The sequence below is a fragment of the Cryptotermes secundus genome, unplaced genomic scaffold (assembly GCF_002891405.2).
Source record: "Cryptotermes secundus unplaced genomic scaffold, Csec_1.0 scaffold1109, whole genome shotgun sequence".
Classification (NCBI taxonomy): Eukaryota; Metazoa; Arthropoda; class Insecta; order Blattodea; family Kalotermitidae; genus Cryptotermes; species Cryptotermes secundus.
The window spans coordinates 191,260-214,353 of NW_019734980.1; the positions used below are offsets into that span (position 1 = coordinate 191,260).

General features: G+C 44.1%; 1 protein-coding gene across 1 annotated transcript in view; it reads left to right on the forward strand.

Annotated features, from left to right (window-relative positions):
* LOC111869158 (putative ferric-chelate reductase 1 homolog) overlaps positions 1 to 23,094 on the forward strand; it is a 97,386-nt gene that overhangs the window by 51,633 nt on the left and 22,659 nt on the right. The window contains exons 2-4 of the mRNA XM_023860427.2: positions 19,932 to 20,286; positions 22,066 to 22,166; positions 22,343 to 22,529. Of these exons, the coding sequence (XP_023716195.1) occupies positions 19,933 to 20,286; positions 22,066 to 22,166; positions 22,343 to 22,529 (642 nt within the window). The 5' untranslated portion in view covers position 19,932. The remainder of the gene's footprint in view (positions 1 to 19,931; positions 20,287 to 22,065; positions 22,167 to 22,342; positions 22,530 to 23,094) is intronic.

Genomic DNA, 23,094 nt, shown 5'->3' on the forward strand with positions numbered 1-23,094 from the left:
AGGGTTTCTTTATTTGTCTGCGAACTATCAGACCAGATACATTTTCAGATAAATACACGTTTATGTTTCATACAGGTTCCGCGTTAGAGAGGTTTTACAGCGTACGTTTTTCCGAAATTCGCACCTTTATGGTTACCGGTACCGTTACCCAGGGTGCGGCGCCATGTAGCGACATAACGTCTAAGTAGGTTACTATGCTTACCGGAGTAGCACACCCAAGTGGCAATTTCTAACTCAGACAACAGTGGAATGGAGCGTATCAGCTGACACATTTGACAGACATCCTTTTGCAAGGACGGTCAAGAACTGCGGCTTGTTACTTTCACAACAAGCTGAGTTTTGTAATGCTCTGTCGCGTCGTTTGAGTCCATCGTGTCTTAATGCAATTAATCTTTCATCCTTTCTTTTGGTCTTCATTTCCTTTTTCTTTTCTTTATTTTAGTTTCGTTGCTTCTTACTGTCTCAGTATTTTTATGTCTCTTTATGTCTTTGTTCATTTCATTCCGTCTCTCATTTTATTTTTATTTCCTTTTCCCCTGCCTGTTACATCCCTTTCTCACTGTTCACTTTAAATGCCCCTGAAGCCTACTTAGTTAGTTCGGTAGGCGGGAGGCATTCAGTTTGTCTTCCTTCTGCTTAGATGCAGTCCCAAGGCAGAACTGAGGTTGCAGTAGAAAGTTACGGTGTTGTTGTTGGTAATCAGACGTTGTACTTGCTGAGCATTCACATTCACGTGCTTCATGCCCGTAGCCCGTCATTATGACGAGACAGCTTCGTCGGAATAAGGCGTTTCATATTTAGTAAGGTTTTAAAGACCTTGATGATTACTTCACTAGTTAGAAAGTTCAGACAACCATATTTGGTTTTGTTTGTAAACATGCCTTCAGTGTGGTACTATCTTTACATGGAAATCACGATTGATATAATTATTGCTAAAGTACAGTAAACGCTCGCTAATCCGGAGTAATGGGGGGGGGGCAGATCATCGGGACCAGTGAAGCAAAAGGTAGCCCTAAAAGGCAAAAAAATTAGAACACACACAAATGAAAAATTTGATGTTGTAAATAGTGCTGATGCAAATAAAAATATCACTGTGTAGCTTTTATTTAAGAACTATAAAAAGACAATACATTTATTCATCGATAGAAGACTCAGAAATTGTACTTGTTTTTGAATGTAATGATGCAGGATTCAAGAAAGCGTCAATTTTTTCTGAATAGACACGTGACTCATCTGCCCTCCTAAATGCCACGTGTCTTTTAAAGTATGTACTCAACTGCGAACAGCGTTTTTTCACATTTAGATCTGGTTTAGCGAAGGTTTGCTGTTTCCCCATTCCGACGTTGAGTGCGGAGTGGAGCTAATTCTGTCAGTAAAGTGAGTGACTGTGGGATGGGCCGCGGAGGTTCAATTCCAGGTACGGGTACGGCAGGATTTGTCTCTCTGGCCCACTAGTCTCTTGTTAAGTGGATGCTGGGCTCTATTGGGGGGGGGGAAGTGCCTGCAGCATGAAGTTGACCACTCTGTTGAATGCATTGCCAAGGTTAAGAGTGCGTGGAACGTTGCCTCCAGTTCTGTACGCCAACATTGCGTGGTGCATAGAGACAGGAACAAGTTGAATTCAGTATCAGCACCTTCATAGCCTCCTCGATCAACTGATTCTATGACGAGAGGACATTTTTAATGTTCTGCACGAAATATGATCCATGTCATATTTAAAATGAAACCTGTGTTTGACGATAATTGGAATTGTTATGCAGTATGATACTTTTTTTCCTTGGCACTACAGCCCCAGTGGGCCTAGGCCTACCTCCATGAACTTCTCCGTTCACTTCGGTTTTTCTAGATCTTACACATTCGGTAGTACTCCTTGGGCGGGTGATCAGCTCGTCGCAAGGCCTCTACCTATACACAAGCACAGGAAAATGCACTCACACAAACTAAATATCCATGCTCTGAGTGGGATTCGAACCCACGATCCCGGTTTCCAAGCGAGCGAAGACAGTACATGCCTTAGACCGCTCGATTACCGTGACCGGCGTATGATACATTAGGTTAATAAATACTAGAAAGTAAAGTGCATGTGTACATTTGCCGTGGAACAGAATGTCCGGTTGCTTGATTGTACGGAAAAATTAATTTAATAAAAGTGAAAATGGATGACAGCTTTCATCACCGAAATAACTGAACGGATGTCAGTTTAATTTGATATTTAGAAATGTATGAAGAATGGAAAGACACGCTCTTCTTTATAATTATCATATATATATAAATATAATTGAAGGGTTCTTTAAGCGAACCTGGAGAAGTAAGTGAACTGTACATTCCGAACAAATTTCCCAGCGATCTTGCAATATACACGCAGCAATTTTCATCATTTCTAGGTCTGCTACTCGATACCCGGCAGATGTGATTGACGTCAATGCACATTTATGATACGAATATATTTGTGCAACGCCAGTCTCGCTGCAGTATGTTGCGTAGTGTCGGATTAATAGCAAATTTAATTACAATCTATTCTTTACTTTCGAAGGTGAAAGACGTGGCCGGAGCGATATCTCTAGTAAGCCCATACGTTGGCCGCGCCATAGTTCAAGCGGCTAGTCGCTGGCTTCCAACCGCGGCGACCCGGGTTCGATCCCGTGTGTAGTCAAGTGGGATTTGTGGTGGACAAAGTGGCGTTGGGGCAGGTTTTCTCCGAGTACTTCGGTTTCCCCTGCCAACCTTCATTCCACCAATTGCTCCACAATCACCCTCACATATCATCTGGGGCTGGTACAATAGGCTAGAAGTGTCCGCAGTACAAAGGACTTAGTTCCACCCCCCTAGCAATAAAAAAATAGCCCATACGTTCGTTTTATGCCCTTGGTGTAAAAGACATGTAAAAGGTACGGTCCTAGAAGTTACATCCCTTTCTAATATTATCATCGCGCAATGGCGGTATAGACGTTCCCACCTGGATACGTTTTCGCAGTCGTGGTCAGAGAATTGAAATCCGCGTCAAAACAAGAAGTTCTGGGAAGTAATCGCTCACTTTCCTTTGATACAACACGCGATACATCCAAGAATTCTTCTGTGTTGGGCGTGTATGCTTTACCGCGGTAACGTCTTTACAGAGCTGTTGCGTAGCAGCAATAAGGTATAGAAATGCGGACAGACAGACTGATGGGAGGTATTCATTAATTACTCCGTTGACAAGGGCTCAGGTGCCATGATGTAAATGCCAAATTTCATAGAGATTGGCTCAGGCAATCAAAGGTTAATAAGGGGGATACAGACACGCAGACAGCATAGTGATAACATAAGCCTACTTTTATTTTTTCGAAATTAGGAAAGTATGCAGAAAGTGGCATTGTTAATACCAAGTTTCAGAGAAATCCGTCAGTTCTGAAGCTTTTATTGGACCAAGACGGACACATATTCACAGTGAAGCGAAGATCATGATATCGCTGCGTTTAATAAAGCATCTCGTTATGAAGAAGTGTGTGTGGGGGGAGATGGAGGCATCTGCACATCTCTGCAGCCTAGCATCGCACCCATAGTAGTCTGACTGTACGTAGTGATATTACCGAGTTAATCCGTGACCCTAAAGACGTCGGCTTTCTGTTATAACTGGACGAACGTCATGCACTATTTCATTTCGGCTGGTCGATAATTTTCCTAAAAGCTGACACATCAGATTCCTGGCGTGATGAATTCTAATGGCACTTTCGTATTCACGCTTAACGCAATATTTCAATACAATTTGGACGTCCCATAACAAGCATTACACGTGTTGATAATTGTTTGTACGTGTATTCAATCCTGTCCTTCCCTACCGTCTTTTATTCTTTTCATTGTTCTGGTTGTATTCCTTTTCTTCTGTTCCTCATTCGTCATTCTTGTGTTTCTCCTCGTCCTTCTCAGTAATGTTGTTATTTTTATAATCGCTCTAGTACTTTAGCAGTTTAATGCCCCGAGTTAAAATCTCGAAATCAGCTATAGTTTATTATTTTCTTCTTCTTCTTATTATTATTATTATTAGTGGGGTGAGACTGAGTCCACTTGGCACTGCGGCCACTAGTGGCCTATTGTACCAGCTCCAGATGGTAGAGATTGTGGAGCAGTTGGTGGAATGAAGATTGGCAGAGGAAACCGAAGTACTCGGAGACAACCTGCCCAAGTGCCACTTTGTCCACCATAAATCTCACATGACCTTACCTCGAACTCGGGCCGCCGCGGTGGGAAGCCAGCGACTAACCCCCTGAGCCTGGCATGGGCCTCAGCTGTACCACGTAATTATGTACTGCATGACCAGGCGGATTGGTGAATCTTCTCTATTCGCTTCTGTTCCTCATTCTAAGGCTAATGTCACACGAGCGCTGAAAACAGCGGACGCGGCTCTTCCGTCGAAATCCGCGGACGTGAAGCAGGTTGCCACACGAGCGCTATATTCCACGTCTTCCACGTATTGCCAAGTCAGTCTTTGGGGAGGCTTCATGCTGCGAACACGGATTTTATTGACATTAGCCTGTAATACTCTGTAACAAATTTCCCCGAGCATTGGAGACGAGTGTTGATTTTCAAGATGACATTGTTAAAGGCTGCCGTGTATTGCATAACTTCGTTCGTGATCGCGATGGATTTCAGTTGGAAGATACTTTGAATGTTGTAGGATTTGAAGACACTGAATTGGAAATTGACACTGTTGGAAGTCGAGCAAATGTGCAGAGAATTCGAGATACCTTAGCTGATTATTTTGTTAGCAATATTGGGCAAGTACCTTGGCAGTACACAGCGACAGGAAAGAAAACGTTNCAGTCTCCTTATTTTGCATCTCCTTCCTTTTTATCTTTCACTCGCGTTCTCCTTCAGGTACGTGAACATCAGTGTTGTCGAAACCCGGAGTCTTGGCGTTGTGGTTTGACTGACTGGAATTACCGCCGGCCTGTTCTCCTGTAAGCGCCACAAGTGGCATTGTGCTATCACAGCCGAGAGGTACCTTGGTGTATCAAGTGCACCTTCGCTTAACGTTTTTCGCGCTCAGATATCTTTCAAATAATATTCCTTTTTCGGTGTGAGCAATTAACCCCTCTACAACGAAAACACGCCAGGCCGAAAGTTCTACCGTTGAACCATCGCTTGCCTGTGTGGAATATTACCGCACTGTTTGCTTTCTGCGCTACTGCCTGCGTGTTGTTAGTTTCAAAGAAGTTCTTCTTCTTCTTCTTTTGCCTCGACCGATCAGGCTGTCTGGCCTGACCCCAATCAGAATTTTAGTTCTGAAATTATGAATCTTATACACAGTTGGTATGAATCCTCTGATGGGTGTTCAGCCCGTTGCAGGGCCGCTACGCACTCCCTGTTCAGTATAATAAGTTAATACGCGTATCTACGTTATATTTTCGTATAATGAATTGGTTGGACATCAGGACGTTATTAAACGAGTGTCTTTAAACGGCATGTTCATTTCAAACTGTCGGCTTCGAGAAGCACGCCAAATCTCTTTCTAGTCTTCTCTCCTTTCAGTAATACAGTAATTGTGCCAACACTTCATGGACAGTCAGGAACAGAATTATGTGCGGAAAACGGTTGATGTTCCAGTAATTGTCCTTTGGATATACGTTTCTGTCATCCGTTTTCCGCTTCACAGTAACGGTAAGGACGGGTTTTTATTTAGGCACCGCTTTAGAGTGCAGGCTGCGTGTGTCAGTAGCAGTTTGCCTCTCGTTGCTTTCTGGACACTGCACTGACAGCAATTAAGCACACGCGCGAGAAGCGAAGGAGCTCTGCTGCCACTTCGAGGCGACAGGGCCGGTCTAAGTTGGACATGTCTTCTTGTTAGTTTTATTCTTCGGATCAGAAGTTCATAACCAGGGGTGTGTTTGTAAGCCCTGATTTGCCAGCCGGAATAGCTAAGTCAATATAGTGACTAGGCTGCGGGCTGGACGACTGAAGAGTCGGGCATCAATTCCCAGTAGGGGCAAGATATCGTCTTTTCTGCACAGTGTCCAGACAGGCTCTGGAACGCACAGGGCTTCCTATCCCGTTGGTATCGGGCGGTGAAGCAGCCAGAGCATGGGGCTTGCTTCCATCTAGCGCCGAGGTTAAGAATAATATTAAGCCTCATGGGGTGAGTGGAGAGTTAACTCCACTTCTCCGTACGTCTTTAGGTCATGAGGCTTAATTAAGGACGAAACACCTTTACTTTAACCCTTGACGTGGTAGACGGGCCCGCGGTAGCGTAATTGGTTGAGGCACCATGCTACAAGCCGGAAGGTCGCGGGTTCCAATCCCAGTGGGGTCACTGGATTTTTCAATTGACCTAATCCTTCCAGCCGCGCTATGTCCCTTGGACCGACTCAGCCTCTAACAGAAATGAGTACCAGGAATCTTCCTGGGAGGTAAAGGGCGGCCGGTGCGTAAGGCTGACAATCTCACCGCCATCTNTCTGTGAGCCGATTGTCTAGAAAATGTGGGAGCCTCTACGTCTCACAACCCGATGGGCCTTCACGGCCTGTTACAGGGACAGCTTTATCTTTTTACCGTTTACCTTGACCTGGTAGAGCAGAATAAGGAATTTCAGAAGGTCTGGGAAGAGCGGGACGGACATATAATTCATGGCACTGGAATTGTCTCTCGTGTTTCCGGTGTCAGCTTTCTTAAATCTCGCAACTCCCTATCCAGTGAAGGGTATTTTAGTGGCAGGGTTTGTGGAAATTTAGAATTATACCAAATATTGTTAGTGGAATATTAAAAGTAAAAAAGAGGCATTATTTTTTTATTGCTACTGGGGTGGGCCTAAGTCCCTTGCACTGCGGCCACTTCTGACCTATTGTTCCAGCCCAAGATAATAGGTGAGGGNGATTGTGGAGCAATTGGTGGAATGAAGAAAGTACTCGGAGAAAACCTGCCCCAGCGCCACTTTGTGCACCACAAATCCCACTTGACTACACACGGGATCGAACCTGGGCCGCCGCGGTAGGAAGCCAGCGACTAACCGCTTGAGCTATGGCGCGGCCCATAAAAAAGAGGTAAAGATAACCCTGTAACAGGCCGTGGAGGCGCGTAGGCTTTTGAGATGTCGAGGCTCCCACATTTTCTAGACAGTCGGCTGACGGTTGTCAGCCTTACGCGCCGGTCGTCCTTTACCCCCTGGAAGATTCCCGGTACTCATTTCTGTTAGAGGTTGAGTCGACCCCAGGGCCATAGTGCGGCTGGAAGGCTTAGGTAAACTGAAGAATTCCACACCATCAGGACTTGAACTCGCGACCTTCAGACTTGTAGCATATTGCCTCAACCAAATACCCTACCGCGTGCCCCCCCCCCCATTTTTTCATCTTACAAGGAACAAACTTTCTAGTCTTTAGACNACAAGGAAAGAAACTTCTAGTCTTTAGAAGAGAAGTGCTGGACTCGCCGAGTATGCGGACCGCTGCTAAGTACAACGTCAGCAGGCCGTAATGGAACGCTGCAGGGGTGATGAGTTTCCGCTTGTTATCACCAGAGTGCCTGGCTGCCGGAAGTATTGTCCCGTCTTGCAACGTACATTCATGTCCGATTACTTCGTAGCATACTTGGGAGGCAGAATAGCGCGGGTTTTAATGAGTGCTCAGTTTATTGCATGCCTGTTATGTGGATAATTTGACTGGCCCCGCGTAATTCTAGTGGTTCGTGGTACAGTGATGAGTGTTGCAGGCATTCGGAACTGAACAAAGGCCTTATCATCGATTAGGGGTCCGGAAACCCATGCTTGGGTTAATTTTATTCACGTTCACCCCTTTTATGTACGCACGCGCGCGCACACACACACACACACACACACACACACACACACACACGGGAGGCGGGATAATTTAGTCGGTATAGCGACTGGCTATGCGCTGGACTACCGAGGAGTCGGGGTTCGAGACCCAGTAGGGTCAAGAATTTTCTTATCTCCAAATCGTCCAGACCGGCTATGGAGTCCATCCAGCCTCCTATCCAACGGGTACTGTTTTTTCCCCGGGGGTAAAGCGGCAGGTGCTTGAAGCTGACAACTCACTTCCAACTAGTGCCGAGGTCAAGAAAATGTGGATCTATACATCCATTCCACCATACGCCTTCATGACGTAGTGCTTAATTAGTTAAGCACAGGAACAACTTTACGCAAATTTGTGTAATAGAAAATTGGTTGCATTAAACGAAATAGGCGATAATGTTTAAGCGACGATATTCGAATACAATTTAAACGCGTGGGCGTCAAGTTTTCAAATTAGGTCAGGAAACGAAAACTCCCCGCATCTGAAACAGTCTATTAAGTAAAAAAGAATTATAGGGAGTGTCAAGCTGTTTAGAACGGAGATGATACGTTGACAGACCTAAACGTAGATGCGAAGATAACATTAAAACATATTTTAAATTAGGTATGAGGGTGGAACTGGATACAGGTGGCTCAGGATACGTTCCCTACGGACAGTAACGAGCATTAAGTGTAGAGAATGACTTCGCTAGCTGAGGGAACTCTTCTCCGTGCAGTTGCTATATTAACGTCAGGCGTCACCTGATTCAGTTATCGGTGTAGATGGCACCTGTCATCGGTCTGCTGATATTCGCCCCACAGCTGGGGGACTGCCGCGCCTCCTGTCAGGCCCTGGAGAGATCATCAGAGCCCACAGGCGAACTATGAAGGCCCACAGATACCGTGGCAAAAGAGAAGACTCGTTCTTTCATCATGCAATGTACAGGAAGTGAACGCATGTGCTGGAGGTTCAAGTCCGTATGCTCGCGTGTTGCAAGCACGGAACGAACTTCTATGAAATTTGGCATTCGATGAAGCGCACACACTAAAATTTGTTTAGAAAATTTAATTTTGGCTTATATTGTTCCAACATGACACATACTTTGCATCATGCTTTATGTTTTTTAGAAAAAAATAACATCGTACAGAAATAGGTAACGGTCACCAAACGTAACATATCTGATCAGATGTACTTACTTACTTACTTAATGTGGAGGAGCCGCCAATCTGCAGCTACTCAAGAATTTCCCAGCATTTTATGGAACCAGAAGGTTCCAGTTTTTATTTGAAATGGCTTCCGGTGGGGCGAGTACCAAGAGGAAAAGTAGCCATCTCTTGTGTAATGTTATTGCCTCTGCGACAGTAGTTCCGTACCCGCAAGCACTTACCAAGGCCAACGAGGTGTGCTGAAACTTACGAGGAAAACTTATGCTGCTTGTGTCTTGTTTATCTAGAAAGATAGTCATTAAACTATTCAGTTTTGATGGTCATTGTGTCTAATGTCCATATCCTCTTAAGTTATTATAGATATGTTAATCATTATAATTTTTAAATGCCAATAGCAGATGTAGCTGTTTAGAATTTCTGAACGTTGAATTTCTGAACGTGTGGAGGTGGGTTAGAACACCACCGTAACCCTGGGAGTCGCACAAGGCGACGAAAAGGGAATCCGATGTCTGGGGGTATAACTGGGCCATCCTGTCACTGGGGACATAAATACAGGGACCTGGCCCTACAGGTTGGGGGGTTGGACGCTAGGCTGATGACCTTGCTCTGTAAAAATATTACTGTTGCGAAATCAAAAGACTTGAAAACCGGATGGTCTAATTCAACACATATCTGACAGAATCTTCTAAGGAAGGCCATTGCTGTAAAAGGGCTGCTTTGCCGATGATGATGATGATGATGATGATGATACTGTCGCGTGTATCCTGGTAACGCGACAGTAAATAATGGATTCCGGATTTGCTAACTCGATTTATTGGATAATTTCACACGTCGTAACTACAATTCGTTACTGCACTTTCACGATTGCTGTATTTATGGCACACAACAATTATAACACTCGCATGGTTAACACATCAATTACTGAACTGCCTTCAACGGCATCTTCTTCACGAATCCTCGAATCCTTCAGCTTATGACTGTTGAACTGAACTGGTCATTGCATTCACTTCTCTTACAAGCACTCTGCACACTGCACACTGCACTAATCACTCACTCTAGTCTAAGTCAAGTCAAAGTCAAAGTCACATATGGCGACTGACGGTCAGTCTTTGTTTCTTCCCGCTAATGATCAGATATTTATTACTGTTTGACAGTTACGGTCTTGTATTTGTGGGACGCCCTCTCTGACGAGAGGACGGGTCTGCCTTTTGTTTATGCTGCTGGCCCTTTGGCAGCGCAGTCTTTCTCGGGTGCAAATCCCTCGGGACTCGCGACCATATTTTACTGTCTCAGATTTGAGACTTCCCTTTTCGTCGCCTCCTGCGACTCGCAGGGTCACGGTGAAGGTATTCGATCCCGCCTCTACACGGGTTCCTAGTCTAAACTGTAACGGATACTCACAGATACTCGTTACATATGCTTCACAAGAACCACATAGAAAACATCTTTCTTTCTTGACTCCTATTGTTGTAACCCGCCTAACTGAAGGTTGTTCACAGGTCGTTGCCTGGAAACGGCGATTCTTCTATTGTTGCCTTGTGTGTATTCGGTGGCTGGGTGTTTACCGGTCCGTTACCTAGCAACGCCCTGGCCATCCACGTTACAATAAATTTGTTTGCGAGCACGGTGATGATCAGGTTTCTTAGAGGAGTGGGATTTTCTTGACAGCCGAATAACTGTGAGCTATGGAAGGAAGACATCTCTTGCCATGGATTTCGTTTATAAATGTTAGGAGTGGGGTGAGAATGAATCCGTTGGTACAAAGGCGGCAAATGGGCCAGCTCTATCAGCTCTGGGACACCGATGAATATGGAGCTGTTGGTAGGGAGAGATTGACATTCTTGAAGAAATACCTTCCCCAATGCCACATTGTTCACCACAAATCCGCATGGCCTACCCTGGGGTTGAAGACGGGCGTGAGAGAGGGAAAGCCAGTGATTAACCGCCTGAACTAGTTAGATGGTTTGTTACTTGGTAAATTTATTAATTATTTGGTTGTTGCGTAATTCGTTGAGGCAATTACATGGGGCAGAGCCCTTCTTGAGCTGCCTCACCGCGCGTGAAGCCCGAAGGTTCATTACCGTGTTCACAGTTGCCCGATACTGGACCATATGCTGAGCGATTCAGATCAAATTCACACCTCATGTGTTTGCAGATCTATTTTAGTGTTATCCCCAGTTTCGTCCACATCTCCCAAATAGTCTCTTTCCTTCACAAGAGCCCGCAACTAGACCCCTCTCTGAAGCGTACAGTTTCTTACTTGGCTGGATATAGGAAAGTGAAAGTTAATTTGGCCTTCATGGGAGGTGCATACTTCTCTGATTATAGTGTCAGTTCAGTTTTCTGCTTAATCGGTTTACCTCGATCTCAGGGAACAGATATGGTACCACCCCGCAAGAGCATTCTGAAAATTTCCGTGGTTAACAAGAGCATACTCAAGTTTCCTTTATATTTTGTTTAGCATTCCATATCGACCGCTGTTTCAAGTAAATGCCCCCAGCTTTTCTATGCATATTACAAAGTACGGGTAGTAATTTTGGAGATGAAATATGGGGGAGGGACAGGCCCGGCTTCCGTGTTATTATTTCATTTCGAAAGTTGATGGGATACTTAAAAATATCTTAACATCGACCCATGCCCGCCTGATTCCATGAACCGTGCGATATATTTTTCCAGCCACCGTTATTGGCAGTTCTTGTGCCCCAGATTTTGTAATATTGTATATTGATTAACTGTCAAATATTTTGATCTGTTTACTTACTAACTTACACCCATCTATCAAGCCCTTTGTGAAAACGGCGCCAAAGAAAAGCAACTTTGACGTTACGTTTATGTTTTAATAGTGTCCGCTCGCGCATTCTGGCCTGCAGACCACGGTTCTTTCTGTGAAGAACATTGTTTCCTCACTGAATACCTTATTCTTTAGCTTGCAGAACGATAATCGATATCTGGGTGTGTTGAGCACAAATACAGACGAGTTGTATCGATATCCGTAGAGATCTTGCAAATGTTTCTCGAAAAAAAAAAATTCCGCAGTGTAACAGTTATTGCTCCGGATTTGTTCAGGATTCGATGATTCTCCTCCATTTCTTCTTCTTCCTCCTCCTCCTCCTCCTCCTCCTCTTCCTCTTCCTCCTCCTCCGGGGACATTGGAAACCAGAGAGGAGGTATGGCGTCGAATTGAACAATTTGCAAGTGAAACAGATAATGCACCTGGAATCTTCGAATGCTTGCGTGTTTCTTTTTCACGTAGAACCGCGTTGTGTCCGTCAACATGCAGGCCATTTCAACACCTCTTGTAAGAAAGTAAAAATAAAGAGGTTATTAATAGCTCTTTTGTTGGTTTTCTTCTGATACACAACGCGTTAAACTTCGTGTGACCATGGAAGTTGAATTTGGAACAGCTGCACCTTTTTACGGAAGGCCCTCAGAGCACTTATACGAACTGTCCAGAAGCCGTCCTGTAGAATATGACACGTGAAATAAGACGTGCTCGTGTGCGTGCGTGAAGCTGTTGATGAAAAATAGAATACCAGGAAGATGTTGGAAGCAGTGAAATAGAATTTCATTCATCCATCCATCAGTGGCTCTACAGCCCTTTGTTGGGCCCTGGCCTCTGCTTCAGTAGGACTCCTTGGACGAGCGGAAGTGGACGCACGCAGTAGCTGAAGGCAGTAACAGCGAAGGTAGCAGTGGATGTTTAGAATGCGTGTAAATAAGCGGATGAGAGAAAAAGAAGAAAACCCATTTTTGCGTGGGACTGCTTTCTAAGGGACAGTTTATTTCCCATAACTGTTGCAAGCCTACCATCGCCTTAAAATAGTTGTATTTGTAGTCAGAAGTAATGATAACACATCTACTTTCTCAGGACGTTGCGGTTACTTAGGGATGCGCTCACGCAGTGACAGTTGCATCTGCACAGCGACTGATGCTACATCCAAACAGTGTTCCGGGGGGAGTGTATGCCTGTTGTGAACAGTTTTGCATCGAACAAATTCACGTGTTTTTTCCTCTGTGCGTGCTGTTACATGCTTTGTGCGTTCTTTGCATTCAGTGAACTCAGATAAAGGCGGTCCAACCGCATGTGTCGTCTCGAAAGTACAAAATATCGACTAAATTTTCATATTAGATGCCTACATTGAATATTGTATGACTAATTAATTTTGGTTCGTATTGATATTTACGTGAAGGGGAAGTCTAATTGTATCGATTTTATGAGAAAGCTCGTTGTTTGGAAGAACTGGTAAGGCTAATAAAATCTGTATGAGAGTTGTAACTTTCATTTGTAATGTTTCTCGATATGTTGAATATTTGACGAATTAAAAAGGGGTCAATTTCTGGCTTGGAGCTTCTTGCTTTGCTACAATGTATTTGTGCCTGGTATAAATGGACAGTATGACTAAGAACGTATAAAATACCGCGAAGAAGCATTTGGAAAGTTTATATAACATATTTCCACCGCTGTTAGTTGTCAAGACGGCTGCAGAAGATAGTGAAAACTTCGCGGAAGACCAATACAAGGCCAGGACAATTTGCAACAGCGCGCGCTCACAAGAATGTGTGTGTATTGTCACACTCAGGTGAAAGTGGGTGTCCTCGACAAGGAAACAACTTCAGTAGCGCTGGGCGCACTCCGCGCCCTCTCCGGTATGTTGCATCACGGCCCTGCTCATTTTGCTCTCTGGGCGAGTTGTGGAGAAACCAAGGTTACCGAAAAGGGAGGATGAATGGTGCAGCTCAAGACGAAATAGCCATTGAAATTTCTGCCGGAAGTTACACGACAACAAGTCTCCATCAGTCAGTGGAAGTGTGAAACTGACTGTTCACATCTATTTAGTCCCGAGACTAGGAATGCGTGGCGCTATACCTCATCCCCTCCCCACGTCTTCACGTAAATAAGCATACTGACAGATTTATGCCTTAAGATATATGCATCATGAGAAAAGTCGTAATTGGAAGGAACTGAAGGGACGAGACCGCTTGGGTGCGGAATAATATTAAACTGAATCTTAAACACATCATGTGTGAAGATGTGGACTGGAGTTAACTGGCACTGAGCACAGCAATGACCTTGGGTTTCCATAAAATTGTGGGGAATTTCTTGACTATTTGATGGATTGTCAGCTCAGTAAGGATTCTGGCCAGCGGAGTTATGTCGCAGATGCGGGTTGCACACTGCCTCCATGGAGGTTCCGTCTAGTTCTGAATCACTGGGCTCCTGAACGCGAGGCATTTGCCACACTAACTGTCGGGTTAAAAATAACAGTGACTTTAGGTAACTTATGGGTTTGCATTGTATTCGTGTCATGACAGAGGAAGGGCTGTGTTAACGCAGTTCACAGGATTCAGCCAAAGGAGCACAAGATGATGTAGGCGAAAACAAGAAAGTGTATTTTAATATTTTCAGTATTATTCCTATGTTATAAAACCACCACTCCCTACACAGTGTAGCTGTTACCTACTGGGTTTCAGGTTTCTTGTGGTGCTGTTCAACCCACGAAACCTAGGGTTCGCCGTGAATGGTTTACTTGCCTCTCACTGCGCTCATGATAATTTATTTATTATGTTTCTCGGAACTCTGTGTGCAGGCCTGTACAGTTATTAAGGGCCAGAACTGGAAGAGAAACCCGAATGTTTCTCATTACAAAACAGCGCCCCATTATTGGATCATCAGTATCAAAATCAGGTAGACGTACTGGTGCTGTATCTACCAGGAAGTTGCTGTATGTTGACTTCCTGTATTCAGTTTGTGTAGGTAAGTTTAGTTTCTATGCCGGGTTCTTTAATTTGCCTAAGGCGATGTGTTATCTTCCAAACAGGAATAAGGAGACATTACCCGAATATTTTTCTTTGAAAAACTGTCCCTGTAACAGACCGTGAAAGCCCAGAAGGTTGTGAGACGTCGAGGCTCCCACATTTTCTTTAGACAATCGGCTTACAGATGGCGGTAAGGTGTCAGACTTACTTACCGGCCGTCCTTTACCCCTAGTAAGATTCCTGGTACCCATTTCTGTTATGAGGCTGAGTCGACCTCAGCCATAGTGCGGTTGGAAGGATTAGGTCAATTGAAAAAATCCACCTCATCGGGATTCGATCCCGCGACCTTCCCTTTTGTAGCATAGTGCCTCAACCAACTACTCTACCGTTTCTTTGCTTTTTACAATATTAGGACCGATACCTGCAAAAATTCCGCTGCCGTTTGTAGGGTCATGAATTATTTTCTCCTTATACTTGATAATTCACTGTAATGTTGTTTTGAGTAGAACTGCGGAGGTTCCCGGAGCCTCTCTTGAAGTTAGCTGCTGATCATCGACCGTAGGACAGGTGGCAGTTTTGAGTAATCTGATAGAGTACAAGTTGAGTTTGAATGTTGTGTGAACTAGAGGTTATATTTCGCCAATAATAATTGTAATTGACTACTCTAAACGTTTAATGGCGTACCCTCAATCGAAATTCAGCAAGTAGTTAAGTCTCCCAATTGCGCGTGCACAGTATGCATTGTGAGGTTGACGAAACACTTAAGCACGTCGCGTACAATTGACAAGCATACGCTGAAACACCTACGTACCTGTTCCCAGACTAACCTTGAACGTTGTGCAGTGATTTACAAGTTGCACGATTCCTCCTGCGTAGTTCGTGTTGATCCTCTTCAGGAACCCACGCCACAGCCCATTGCCAGCACACCCATTGATTGATACGTAATTGTATCTTGTGGAGAGACGCTTGTCAGTTGCTCAGATTATGCAGTTTCGAAGGATAGGATGTACATGAGAATAACGAATTCGAAAGAATCTGGAATGAAGCGGTCGTGGCCTATTTAAGGTACTAGGTATAGCCAGAGGCTGCACGGCCGGGGTTCGATTTTGGCAGGGGCAAGAAGTTTTTCTCTGCTTCACATCGTCCAGACCGGTTCTGGGGCACAACCACCCTGCTATGAAATCGGTACCAGAGGGTGTTTCTCCAAGGGTAAAGCTGCTAGGACGTGAAGCTCACCACTCACTTTCATCTAGAGCCTAGGCCAAGAATACTGGAGCTGTACGTCCACTGCCCCATGCGTCTTCATGGCGCTGTCCTTAAGTGATTAAGCACAGGATAACTCTATCCTTTACCTTTTACCCCAAGGTTTATCTTGTGGGACTCAGGAAAAAAAAATAGTGTAGATAGCTGGTGTCCGGAATAAATTCGAACTTGGGACCTCCCGAACACTAAGCAAGAGCGGTAGCGACGTTCAGTGGGAAGAAATGGAAGTCTCATTCCATCGCATTTATAAATTAAAGCTGTTTTTGCTTTGGACTTTTGCTAACTATATAGGTTAGTTCTGTAGAAGCCTGGCGTGGAACGGGGAGGTATAATCACACGAAGGATTCACGCCGGAGAAACAGAAGAACTTGAGTCAGTATAGCAGGCTTCTGTGTCGAGAATTACACCCGAAACGTCCCGAACACGAAGCGGGAGTGCTGACCACTCGACCGCAACGTTCAGTGCTTCAGTGCGCAGTTCTGTTGAAACGAACAAAGTGCCACACTCTACTGCCTAAGCACATTCTTTTTTAGGAATTAGAATTATTTTAATGTAATTGACTAAAAGAGCAAAATTCCCGTTTGTGCTTAGTCTCTTCCCATTTCGGCCATTGACGGCTTCTCTGTGTTCTCTTATTTGTGTGATACTGGTTACTTTAACGGCTGTCAAGTATCACTGTCTCAAAGCCAAAATGCTCCCCCCCCCACCCTTCTTCCTTGTGAGAAGGCGGGGTAGGGATAACCCGGTCTGTATAGTGACTGGCTACCGGCTGGATGGCCGAGGGTTCCAAGATTCTTTTTCGTTTCCACGTTGTTCAGGCCGGTTCTAGGGCCCATCCAGTCTCATATCGAATGGATACCGGGACTTCTTTCTCCAAGGGTAAGGCGGCCGGGCCGTCATTCTGACCACTCACCTCAAACTAGTGGCGAGGTCAAGAATACGTGGATGAATACATCCACGCCTCATAGGTCTTCATGGTGTTAAGCACAACGGATACTTTTACCTTTACCTTTTTGTAACAGCCTGAATTTAACTTCTGTGATAGTATAGACACCAATCTTGAAATTGTAAATTAACTTTATGTATTTCGAGTAATTATGTCAGTCAGTCAATAAGCTAGTGGTAGATTGTCCTTTAGGCTGTGACACTCTGTAGTCTTGTAGGTGGCCACTTTAACCTCGATAGTGGAAGTAACACGTTCCACAGAAACTCTGGTAATCGCTTACCAGATTGCACTGTGTCACAAGCAAGAAGATTCCCCTCCATGAAAGCCACTGATTTCACATAGACTTCATACGCTGGTGGATACAGATTGTTCGGAACGCTGTAAGACGAGTTAGTGGAACCGCAGCAGCTGTTAACACTCATCAAAGGTCAATAACTACCACGAAGATTAGTGTCTTCTGGGATGTGACGAAGACTCGCGTACCCTGAAGATGGATCAACCGGATCGACCGCATGGCGCGGAGTCACACCAGATGGCCGTCACCTTCAGAGTCACTGACGCGAGAACCTCAAACCTCGCTTAACTAAGCTGCTGCTTCGGTCAGAGCGAAAGCATGAGTCTACACATGAACAAGGTAGTTCTCGCAACTTCCTACTGTTATTGCTTGTAGCTTTTTCAATTTGTGAACGCCAACTTTCGATTCTCTCGTGAGGACAGGTACGAGGGTGGACGGCCGTAGATTTCCTGTCTAACTTTAGAATGAAGCCCTTATGAGCACCAGCTGTGTAGTAGCGCTGCTACTGCGCCGATATTTGTGAAATCTGAGCTCATTCGACAGACAGACATAAGAATCTCCATTATAAAATGTGATAAAAATGATTCCAACTGTTCTAGGGTTATGAGATGGTGGCATCAGATTTCGCTCCGTTCGCACTTGAAGGATTACGCTCGCACAGACGGAAGGACAGAAGATATCGGAAATGTATACAGCTTTTCGTTGCGGGCGTGGCAGAAAGCCACAAACGTACGCACAAACTAGAATGCTGGTCCCCGATGCCATTACATAATGCTCCCTCCAGCAAATATGGAACTTCTGTTACTGCAGCGACTGATTTTACCATGCGTTCGCAGATTAAAAAGGGGCACGCGGCAGCGTAGTTGGTTGAGGCACGATGTTACAAGCCGGAAGGTCGCTGGTTCGATTCCCGATGAGGTCATCTGATATTTCAATTGACCTAATCCTTCCAGCCGCACTATGGCCTTGAGGTCGACTCAGCCTCTAACAGAGATGAGTAGCAGGAATCCTCCCGGGGGTAAAGGGCGGCCGGTGCGTAAGTCTGACATCACCGCCATGTTTGGGCCGACTGTCTAGAAACAGCTAACAAAACTGCGTACACGAGGGAAATAAGGGGTACTTGAAATCCGCAGTTGGTGAGGGATTTCTGTATATTAAAGTAAAAACCTATTGTATCAGTTGCAATGCAAGTAAAAACTGCCGAAGCTGCAGCCATTTCGAGTGCCCCTCGCAGTAATTTGTACAGGCAAGCTGTGTATTATCATGTTTGCGCGTTAGCGTACGGTGATTGCACTAACCCCGCTCGCTATGCGTGGAACGCTCTTGCCGGAGGAGTAAAACGCTTGACAGGCCATAACGGCACAGATAAAACAACACAGAAAAAGGTGACATTATAGTGCAACTATGCCCCCGAGCAGGATTCGAACATGTGATGCCAAAACGCATGGCGGCTGTCTTCGGTCTTATCTCCTCATCTGTTTATTCTTTCATTCCTTATATTTATGTATTTACTAATTTATTGATTGATTTTTTAATTTTGTTACGTATTTATTTACTCGTATTTGCGCACTTATTGTTTAATTATATTTTGGCCTTTTATGTTTACTAATTGATTTGTTTAGTTACCCATGTACTCAGTAAGAGTTTACTCAGTGTATGTTACTCATTTGCCGATTACAGTAGGCGCGTGGTCTAAGGCATGAACTGTCTCCGCCCCTCAAACACTGGGATCTTGGGTTCGAATCCCACTCATGGCATGGATGTCTGTGTGCATTTATTGTGTGTAGATAGCGGCCTTGTGGCGGGCTGATCACTCGTCCAAGGACTCCTACCGTCCGAGANAGCCGCCACAACACGTGATCTTTTAATTTTAACTGTGTAACTTTTATGTTTTTAAATTTTGAGCAATAGTAATTAGTTTTATGCATAGCGCATGGTCAGTGTGCCAACAGTGACACGGTTTATGGCAGCAACATACACACATGACGATGGTTCTTGTGAGACTGAAACGTGTCTTGTAACAGTGGAAAGCAGGACATGCAATTCTCGAACTTATGGTTGGACCAGGAACCGCATGGAGAGCTGCACAGAAGACTGTGTTCATGTTCATATATCAGGTTTACCAGTATTCTATTGCATTACATCCAAGAAGACAGTTATTTTGATATTTTATGTTAACAGTATTGATTGGGGGGGCACGCGGCAGCGTAGTTGGTTGAGGCACTATGCTGCAAGCCAAAAGGTCGCAGGATCGAATCACGATGAGGTGGGATTTTTAATTGACCTAATCCGCACTGTGGCCCTGGGGTCGACTCAGCCTCTAACAAATGAGCACCAGGAATATTCTTAGGGGTAAAGGACGGTAAGACTGACATCTTCAGTGCCATCTGTGAGCCAATTTATTTAGAAAATGTGGGAGTCTCAACGTCTCACAACCCTATGGGCCTCCACGGCCTGTTACACGGGTACCTTTACTTCACTTACTTAACAGTATTGATCAATTTACGTCTGTATGGTTATATAAGGGTCACCCAACGACTTCAGGATGGTTCATCCTCTGAAACCAAACCAAACCAAACCAAACCAAACCAAACCAAACCAAACTGAACCGATAGTTTTCAAATTAGTAATGCAGCATTCTTTTCATGTAGATATCCATCCGCCCCCCTTTTAAATTTGTTTTCTGCATTGTTTTAATTTACTTTGACATATTATCTCTGACTTTTTGATTGAATTTGTTACAGAATGGCTATATTATCACTTCCACCATTCCTGCTGCTGACTGTTGCTGTGCTGACTTTGCTACACAGTACAGCCAGCTACCCGTCTGGTGCTCCGTCCAGTACTTGTTCAACTTTGTCTCCAAAGCATAGCAGTGTACCTGCCCAGCAAAGTTCGTCTCCATATGCTGTCACTCCAGGCAAACCCAGTATTGCTCCTGGCTCGAAACTCAGACTCATGATGACATCAACTACTGGCACACCGTTTAAGGGTTTCATGCTGCAAGCACGGAAGCCTGAAGGAAGCGACTCTGCGATTGGGCAATTCACTGCACTGCCAAACCTTACCAAAACGTTCACCTGTCCAGGAGGGTATCAGGTGAGCTGTCATGATTTTCTTACCCTCCATTAGGGCTCCATTAAACAGCGTGGTTGCTTCTGTGAAGTAAATATGAATGAATTTAACAATCACATTTTTTCAGAATTACTGAGGTTTTGGGCTTTGTTCACTGCCCGTATTGTAAAAACTAGAGAACACGGCATTTCAGAAACAGTCTGTTTCCATACTCAGGTGAAGCGGGAGGCACACACTCTGTTGAGTCCCTTAGAAAGGGCTAACAGCATTCACTGGACTCTTTAAAGAAAGAGTATGTACTGGGTCCATACCGGTTGTACACCATTGCCACAACACTTTAGAAACAATTTTTGTTAACTTTGATTCCAGTACAGGGTATGCATTGTAGAGAGAGATTGGAATTGATCACAGTGGCCGTGCAGTCTTAGGCATGAACTGACTTCACCCACTCGGACACTGCAATCGTGGGTTCAAATCCCACTCAAGGCATGGATATCTGTGTGCGTTTATTATGTGTTTGTGTTGTCCTGTGTAGGTATTGGGCTTGCAGTGGGCTGATCCTCCATCCAGGGAGTCCTACCGGCTCTCTTAGAATTAATAAACTGAAGTGAAACAAAGTGTTTCACAGATGCCCTGGATATATCTGGAACCTTATCCAGTACACCACATGGGCAGAAAAGTTTTGCATATATGTTGTAACCTAACCAATTCAGGTGTGGATTACAGAGTGCTATGCACACATTGTACCCTAACTGGTAACAGGTATGGGCTACACAGTGTTGGGAGCCACAGACATACTGTAAATGTTGAGATAGTGGTACTTGCTACAAAGTACCATGTGTAACCATGATATCAGTGTAAGTTCAGTGCATGAAAATGACTGTTGAAGGCTGGAGTAGAAATTCTTCTGTGTACAAAATAATGACAAATTAAGAGGAGAATGCACTCGGGTAATGCTTGCTACCATGCAGTCCAGAACCTTTTGTCTTCTTGCCTGCTGTCTAAAAACATAAATATTAGAATATACAAAGATATAATTTTGCCAGTGGTTCTGTATGGGCGTGAAACTTTGTCTCTGACTTTAAGGGAGGGATGTAGATTGAGGGTGTTTCAGAACAGGGTGTTGAGAATATTCGGATCAAAGACAGATGAAGTGTCTTTGAGGTTGGAGAAAACTGAATAATGAGCTTCATAACTTGTTCTCTTCTCCAAGTATAATTAGAATGATCAAGTCAAGGAGGATGAGATGGGCAGGGCATGTAGCACAAATCTTGTAGAGGAGGAATGCATATAGGATATTGGTGGGAAAGCCTGAAGGAATGAGACCACTGGGAAGACCAAGATGTAGGTGGGTGGACAATATTATAATGGATCCTAGAGAGATAGAATGGGTTGGGATGGATTGGATTGATCTAGCTTATGATAGGGACCTATGAGGGCTCTTATGAACATGGTAATGAACCTTCAGGTTCCATAAAATGCTGGGAGGTTCTTGAGTAGCTGCACAATTGGCAGCTTCTCAAGAAGGGCTCAGCTCCATGAGTGAGTGAGTTAGTATAAAATAATGACTAAATATTGTAAGCAGTTTGTAAATTGAAATCAGATTTGAAGAAACTTTACAAGTAATTATGCTTAAATTAAGCAGTGTCTTTATTGTATAAGTGATCAAAATAGTTTAGTATACTGGTGGGTTTATCTGGGTCGATGATTTGTGTTCTTTTTAAAAGCATGCCGTAATGTAGAAAACTATGTTCAGCATAAATTTGCAAAATTAATGACCATTTTAACCTGCACTATTTTCAGAATTCACAGAATACGGTTACACATGCAGACCCGTCCAAACGGGATAATCTGGAGTTTGAGTGGGAAGCACCTGACTACTATGAGGGATCTGTAATATTTGTGTAAGTACAGTTCTTGCATAATACATATGGTTTTACGTTTTTATAATTATAACAGTTATCCCTTCCACTATTGCTGCTATTATAATCACAAGCATTACAATTATTATTTTACATGGTCATCATGAGAGACATGATACCTAGGGTCTGCTGGTAATAATGCAATTCTTGATATCCAGTGCCACTGTGGTGCAAGACTTCTCTACTTTCTGGCAAGACGTGAATTCTGCCCCTATAACTGTTACGAAACGTGCGGTGGACAACAGCTCGCAGTCAACAGGGATCTCAACTACAAGACGACCAGTTGTTACAACTCCCAGGGCAACCACCACGCCACCTTCTGTTCCTGAAACTCCACCAAGAAGGGTATGCAAATCATTTTCATAAACTGTCTTGTCAGATTATAATCATAGATTGTAATGGTGGTCTGTAACATTAAGATCCTTATGAAATCATTCTGTAACTTGTCTCTCAACTGGGAGCTCAGTTCCTCTATGAAGTTGCTTTCAGATTACCTAGAATTCCCAGAATATTATCTTCTGCTATGGCAACACTATATGGAAGTAAATGATCAGCTTTATGCTCTGACTGCTTTATCTCTGGGAAAAGAAACTTTGTACACATTAGTTAGGAGGCTGGATGGGCCATGGTAATCAAATGGCCAAGAGAGATTCTTATCTCAGTTGGGAACTGAACAGTGACTGTCCAGTCCATGATCATACAGTGCAGTAACTAAAATTGTTAAGAACAAGTATCTGATCGTTATTCATGATTTTGAATTTTATGTTCATGTTGTTAGTTTTCACTCCAGAGATTTAGATGTTTTGCCTTATCCTCATCTGTGCTGGCTTATTGCACAGTTGCTAAAGGAAATTGTGCTTGAAAAGCAGAGATTATAACAATACAGTTCTGTGGTTTGCAGTACACAGGA